The sequence below is a fragment of the Penaeus japonicus genome, unplaced genomic scaffold, assembly GCF_977035675.1.
Source record: "Penaeus japonicus unplaced genomic scaffold, GWHDUDI00000001_assembly GWHDUDI00000009, whole genome shotgun sequence".
In the NCBI taxonomy this organism is placed as follows: Eukaryota; Metazoa; Arthropoda; class Malacostraca; order Decapoda; family Penaeidae; genus Penaeus; species Penaeus japonicus.
Window position 1 is genome coordinate 6,552,841 of NW_028234411.1, and position 7,500 is coordinate 6,560,340.

At 35.4% G+C, this 7,500-nt stretch overlaps 1 protein-coding gene across 3 annotated transcripts in view; it reads left to right on the forward strand.

Annotated features, from left to right (window-relative positions):
* Nucleotides 1-7,500, forward strand: part of Cndp2 (Cytosolic non-specific dipeptidase 2) — a 9,026-nt gene that overhangs the window by 824 nt on the left and 702 nt on the right. The window contains exons 2-10 of one of the 3 annotated variants that reach the window (XM_043025920.2): nt 148-322; nt 734-853; nt 1,343-1,498; nt 2,135-2,314; nt 3,134-3,257; nt 3,380-3,504; nt 3,720-3,941; nt 5,747-5,896; nt 7,355-7,456. In XM_043025920.2, the coding sequence (XP_042881854.1) occupies nt 148-322; nt 734-853; nt 1,343-1,498; nt 2,135-2,314; nt 3,134-3,257; nt 3,380-3,504; nt 3,720-3,941; nt 5,747-5,896; nt 7,355-7,456 (1,354 nt within the window). Of the gene's footprint in view, nt 1-147; nt 323-733; nt 854-1,342; nt 1,499-2,134; nt 2,315-3,133; nt 3,258-3,379; nt 3,505-3,719; nt 3,942-5,746; nt 5,897-6,059; nt 6,210-6,246; nt 6,400-7,354; nt 7,457-7,500 lie in introns of all 3 variants that reach the window. The other 2 variants (XM_043025919.2, XM_043025918.2) reach the window with 2 other exon arrangements.

The following is a 7,500-nucleotide window of genomic DNA, read 5'->3' on the forward strand; positions in this document are numbered from 1 at the left end:
TAGTAGGTAATTATTAGGTAAATGACCTATAGATTGTCCAACCAGAACAAGATCATGATCTGAAAGTATTGATATTTTTAATAAATAATGAATTTATATTTGTACATATATACATATACAAAAGAAACAACTCTCTGCTCTTCCCAGATATGTCGATGACAACAAGACCCGATATATCGATGTGCTCCGTGAAGCCGTTGCCATCAAGTCTGTGTCGGCCTGGGCTGAGACGCGAGGAGAGATCACGAAGCAGATGGAATGGGCCAAAGCCAAGCTCGAGGCCTTAGGTGTAAAGTGTGAACTGCATGATATTGGACAGCAGGTAAGGTGGAGGAAAATTAAGGTTTATTACAATCTGATTTGAAGATTATCCTTTAGAATTTTTTTTCTTTTTTTCTTTTTTCTTTTTTTAATTTGTGAAGATCACCAGTATACTCTGTATTTTATTTTTTCTGTCTGTGTTCTGTGTGGAACATTGGCAACGAAGCTTTTATCCAAGATTCAAAATAAGATTTGAGACTGTTTTAACAGTTTTTTTATTTTTTTATTTTTTTATTTACACTTTACCCTAGAACATTTATTTTAATTCTTATGGGGCAAAATAAACATTCAAACACATGATAGATGTTTAAAAGACTAGCTTTCAGAAATGAGACCAGTGGCAGATGCACGAAGGTCTTCTAACATGTTTCTTAGCATCAAATGGTAATTCTTTTTCCCCTATTGTGAACAGACCCTACCATCTGGCAAGAAGATTCCCCTGCCACCTGTGTTGCTAGGCCAGCTGGGCACTGACCCTAAGAAGAAGACTGTGTGTGTGTATGGCCATTTGGATGTGCAGCCTGCACTGAAGGTAAACAAAATCTCTTTATGGTATTTGTAATATATGCAACTCTGTTATTTTATATCTGTCTGTTCTTGTATCTATCATATATATGTATAGATAGAGATAGAGATATTTTATGCATACAGTCATACATATAAATATAGAATGATAGATAGATGTGGATACAAAGGTAGATAAATACATACATACGCAAGACTATTTTAATCTCCTTGATGATCATGCTTGTCACTCTTGTAATTTATCTTGAGAGGTGTAATCAGTGTTTGTAGCCTTGTACTTCCAGATAAGATTTCCTTCATCTCCTGTGATCTTTGATACACAAGTCACATTAAGATAATAGTGAAATAGATTTAAGTAAACTTATTACATTTTACTATCTATTTAACCTATGGACCAGGATTTATTTTCACATTTAATAATATGTAGCATTTTTTTTGTCTTGACTGAAATTAAGACCACATTTAAACTAAAGAGTAAATTATTATTTACATGCAGGAAGATGGATGGGATACAGAGCCCTTTGTCCTGATTGAGAAGGATGGGAAACTATATGGACGTGGATCAACTGACGACAAAGGCCCAGTCATTGGTTGGATTCACGCTGTTGAAGCTTTCCAGAAGACTGGACAAGATATTCCTGTTAATATCAAGGTTTGTATCTGCCTTGTTCTGTGAAGAGAAGCATGCATTTCATGAAGCATCTTCTATGATTGCTGATTTATTGTGAAGTTGATGTGGAAAGTGGCATATTCATAATCCGTTTTGTATAGAAAAACATTTTGGTGATATTGATAAGCCTTCACATTATTGAATGATGAGTAGTTTGTTCAGTATAACTACATTAACCCACTCACGACGGGGGCATTTTCTTGCCTTGCACACCAAATGCGGGGGCTCAAAAAAGGCCTAAATCATCTAAATGGCTGGCTGTTTTGATTTTTGAATGAGTGGCACCATGTAGTCGTGAATGCAAAGAGGGTTAATAGTAAGAGTAATTGCATTGATTAAAGTAATAGTAATTGTAGTACTGGGTATTTAAGGGTTACTTTAACAGACACCAATATAAAATTCAAGTTAATTTGCAAAGAAAAATCCACAACCTGGAACAATTTAGAATGAGCTATGTAGATATTACCCATCAGATTCAAACTGTTATTTTTACTTGAATAAGGAGTCATTGATTGTCGTTCATGCTGAAAGACACAAGAAATTATACATAGCTAGTAATATTAACATCACCAAAAATCCAGAATTCCAAATATATATATATATTTTTCATTTTTACAGTTTGTCTTTGAGGGAATGGAGGAGTCGGGCTCTGAAGGGTTAGAAGAGCTTTTGATTGCCCAGAAGGACAAGTTCCTGAAAGGAACCGACTTCGTATGCATCTCCGACAATTACTGGTTGGGCAAGAAGAAGCCTTGCATCACTTATGGCCTCAGGGGCATCTGCTATTACTGCATTGAGGTAAACTACTTTTAATGTCATGCTTTATAACTACATGTATAGAGTTTGAAAATGGAAAAGATGTACCAGTATAGCAGATATATTTGGACATTTTTTGTTTGATGATATTTATGCACCATGTTTTATATGCTTGGTCATGGAGAGCACAGAAGAATTTCATATATTTTGTAGTTTAACCCCTTCGACACGATGACGCGTATACTGCGTCATCGCAGCGCTCGCGTCAAATCCGAGGACGCGCATACTGCGTCATGGCTCAGTTCTGGTGGAATTGCGTTTTCTTTCTTCCGGATACTGTACGAGATCTTTCAGAATAGAGCTCGGATATGATACGATATATTACTAGACTTTCATTATTAATAATTTATTACATAAGAGTGGGATTTGCTTATACCAGGGGAGGCATTGATGGGCCCTGCTAGCAATCATTTTATTATTTATTTATGGAACATTATGTAAAAATATAAAACATATTATGATTAGTTTACCATACTATTTCAATCGTTTTCTTTGGCTATCTGAGTGAGGCCTCCCACCAAGGTCACTCTTTCCATCTTCCTCCCAACCCATGTAAATAACTTGTCACATGCATATGGGGGAAGAGGTTAACTATGCATATTTTGATATATAACACATGATGATTATGTTGAGGTTTTGGCTATAAACTTGTAGAGGTTTTGGCTTAAAACTTGTCATATTCAGTAGCGACGTTTAAAATTTGGCGCGCGCGGGCAGCTCGGATACAGCGCAAGGAGCGTTTTCTACTGCTCGGAGTGAAGGGGTTAAATGGATGATAATTGGATTTTTTAAAAATTACAGGTTGAATGTTGTGCAAAGGACCTGCATTCAGGTGTATTTGGTGGAACTGTGCATGAAGGTATGGCAGACCTTATCTATCTCATGAACACCCTGTTGGACAGCAAAGGCAATATTCTTGTTCCAGGTAAGTTTAGTTGATCTTGTACTTCCCAAACTGCAATTTATTTAATATCTACCATATCTAATATCTAATATCTGTTAATCATACGTGAGGAAATCACTTATGAGTTTTGGATACTCTTCCAGGAATTATGAATGAGGTTGTACCTGTCACTCCTGAAGAAGAGGCTCTGTACAAGGACATCGATTTTGATGTGGAAGATTACCGCAAGGATCTTGCCCATGAGAGATTAGTTCACCACAACGACAAGGTTTGTTTTAAAGTCCTCTCAGCGATTGAATTATGATTTCCTTTTTGATCATTAAGATCTCAAGTAACATGAATGGATGAAAAAGGGAGACTACCTTCTCTGATGTCCTTTTTGGAATGTCAGTCATTGAATTTTATGACATTGTTTTTCTTTTCTTTTCCACTTTTGACGATACTCGTAAATGCAGACGATAAAACCTAGTGTCCATTCCTCAGATCAAAACCCTCATGGCAAGGTGGAGGAACCCGTCACTCTCCCTGCACGGAATCGAAGGCGCATTCAGCGAGCCCGGTGCCAAAACAGTCATTCCCCGCAAAGTTATCGGCAAGTTCAGCATCCGCATTGTCCCCAATCAGACTCCTGAATCGGTATCCAAGCTGGTGATTGATTACCTCAACAAACAGTGGGAAGCCCGTCAGAGCCCAAACAAAATGAAGGCAAGTGATTTATTTTGTACTTGTACATTTAATAGATTTCTATACTTTTTAAATTTTATTTTTCTTATTTCTTTTACTTAATTTAATTAATTTGGTTTTTATTTCTCATATATGGCTATCTACCAGTTCTTATGTCTTTTTACCTATTTACTTCCCTCTATCTTCAGAATTTTGCACAAGAAATTTATTTATTTAATGTATATAAAGAAAATCTATATCTATCAGTCAATAAGTCTATATCTATATATTTATTTATATGGTTAAATATTTTATGCATAATATATAGGAACATAAATACATACACACATATATATCTATATATACATGCACATACATATATATACATATATCGAAGATAGAGATTAAAATAGAGCTGGAGATTGTTTTTTAAAAATGTAGTCATGTATTCTTTTTATAGTAAAAAAGCATTATCATGTAGCCTATTCTTTTTGGTATATTTTAAGAATATTACTTACCACACAATGCAATATTATGGAAGTGTTCGATTTACACTATTATGGAAAATATGCATAACCTGTGTAAATGAAGTGCTATCATGAGAGTTTGAGAGAGAGTTTCTATTTTCCACATTTTTCAGAAAACATTTTGTATATCACATAAAGATATTTCCATAGGATACCCTTAAAAAGTGCTGACTGGGTTTTTAATTTATTGGCTCGGGAGATAATTTTTTAGGTATGAAACCGGGATAGGACTAATTTTATTCAGAGAAGTAGTGGCTAGTGCAAGACGGTGACACTTTTTATCAAAATCTGCACAATATAGAGGATAAGACTCTCCAAAACTTTACATTTTTTGAAAAACAAATTACCTGAGAGAATTTCATGAGAAAAGTGTTTTTTCAGGATTTGGCATACATCCTAAGAACTTCAAATGATATAGATATGTTATCTTACAGATTATGCTTAACATCTTACATTATTGCAGTCCAGTATCAAACTAAAACCAGTTTTTGAAACAAATACAAAATTCATTTATTTTGGTGTAGTAAACTGTATAGAGAAATCCTTTAAATAAACTATGATAGGATCTTCATGAGAACAGTAGACTTTGTTAAAGGCTGAAAAAAGTGACAAAGACCACTAAATTTGATAGTTTTTGTTTTTGTTTGTGAGTGCTGAAAGATTTTTTCACAGTTTTATCTAGGGAATTTGAAATGTATACAGATTTCCACAACAATGGTCTCAACTGATTGACAAATAGGTTATTGTTAAGAATATGGCCAAAAAGGCTTCAATATGGTGGTTAATTTATGGGATTAGAGCTCTCAAAGAAATTCTCAATCTTTTTTCTAGGGTGAAATTTCTCTGGTATGCTAAACGTCATCTTGGGCCCTTTATTAATATGTCCCTGTTGATAATATTGCTCGTTTTATTTTTTGCTGCATTTTAATCTCTTACATAACTGTTTTCTTACTTCAGCAAGACATTGGAAAATGTAATGTGATCTTTCCAGCCAAAGATGTTGTGTTTATTATACTGGTTATTATATACCCTGTCTGGATTTTCTAATCCTAATACTAATACTAATCCTTACTAATCCTAACCATAAAACTTCAAGACCAGTAATAAATTATCAGAGAAAGATGTTTACACAGTCCAATCTATTTTTTCCACACAAGTAACAAATGATTTGTTCCAGCTTTTATGTATCACAATATATCAAAGTTTTGAAGAATTGTATGTGTGCAGAGGCAGCAGTTGGGCAATAGATATTGGATTTTATTGTTAATATAAGTTGTACTAGTCCTTTGATCTAGATGCCATTGTATGCATACATTGCAGGCCCGCCTGCACCATAGTGGTAAACATTGGGTGTCAGATCCTAAACACCCTCACATCCAAGCAGGGAGAAGGGCTGTGCGCCTGGCTTATGGGGTGGATCCAGACATGACCAGGGATGGCTGTTCCATACCAATCACCCTTACAATGCAGGTGTGCCATTGATTATGCTAAGATGCAGGCAGGTTACACTGATTGCTCTGCTAAAGGAGGAGTAAACCATATGTGGCACTGCCCTCCTTTTTAAAAGAGCAGTCACTGTACCTGCAGTTGCATTTAGGTTAAAGGGAAGTAACGAGTGTGGTGTGTACCACAGGCCTTCTTCTTCCATGGTGGGCGCTGTTGGATGTCGGACACTACCCATCCCAACTATGAGGCAGGGAGGAGGGCCACCAAATATGTCTATGGTGTTGAGCCTGATCTGACCCGTGAGGGAGGCTCCATCCCTGTCACACTGGTGCTCCAGGTAAAGGCTCTTACGTTAGTTGTGGGTCATATTACAGGTGATAGAGTTAGAGGGCAGTGCACCTGCATGGCAAGCTGACCCGAACCACACCAACTACCGGGCAGGTCGAAGAGCTACACAGATGGTGTATGGGGTTGAGCCTGACCTTACTAGGGAGGGAGGCTCAATCCCTATCACTATCACCCTTCAGGTATGTTGACACAGAAGGCAGTGCATGATGCAGTACCCAACTGTTAGTGAGAATTTGGGTAACATTACTAGTTTCGTATTAAACATGGAGCAGATTTTTGTTTTAATTTTGAAAGAGAAACGGCAAAAGGATGAGCAGGACCTTACTTAGTTTTGAATGCCTCATTATTGGAAATGGCAAACACTATTTTCAAAGATGCATTATTGAGATTTTGAAATTGTTTCAACAGTCATGTTTTTATCAAGTTCAGCCAGAATCTTTTCTAGCAGGTTTGAAGAAGAAAACATTTTAGGGCTTATAAAATAAAGTAGGTGATGCAGCCTTTTATATGATTTTTCTCTCCTGTAATAGTAAGATTTCTGTAAAGCAGATCGATATGATTGTTCAAGAAAACACTTTAAGTTTATCTTTATTTTTCACTTTCCTGGGAGAGAAAGACATATTAAAAATGAGGCTGATTATATTGGATTTTTTAATAACTTAGTTGAATAAATGATATATTAACACTCACACACTTTGTTCAATGCATATATATATATATGTTATTTTTTTTTTAGAAAACAAAAACAACAAATTTATGAGTGGAAATGATGTATTGATATAAACCTTTTTGTAATACTTCCCACCTACTTATATCATATGATAAACCCAGTAGTAAAATTCCCCTCTTATTTGGATAATGTGTATGTGAGTGTTAAAAACGGTATAACATTATATTTACCCATGAAATCTATTGCAAATTTTAAAGATTTAAGTGACTATCATATAGAAAGATAATACTTATAGCCATCAGAATTATACAATTATATAGCATTTTGTAGTATAAACACCTGCTTGTGTTCATTTTGTAAAAGTATATACTTTGTTTTTATGTCCAAATAGTACATAGTCTATTTTTTTATTGATTTACTCTGGTTTTACATTGTGTAGCATCCGTCTTGTATGTACATTTCAGGAAGTAACTGGCAAGAATGTGATGTTGCTCCCCATGGGTGCTTGTGATGATGGTGCACACTCTCAGAATGAGAAGATCAACATCACCAATTACATTGAAGGGGTAAGTTGCACTTTAGATTCACTGTAGAGCAATTAGATATGAAA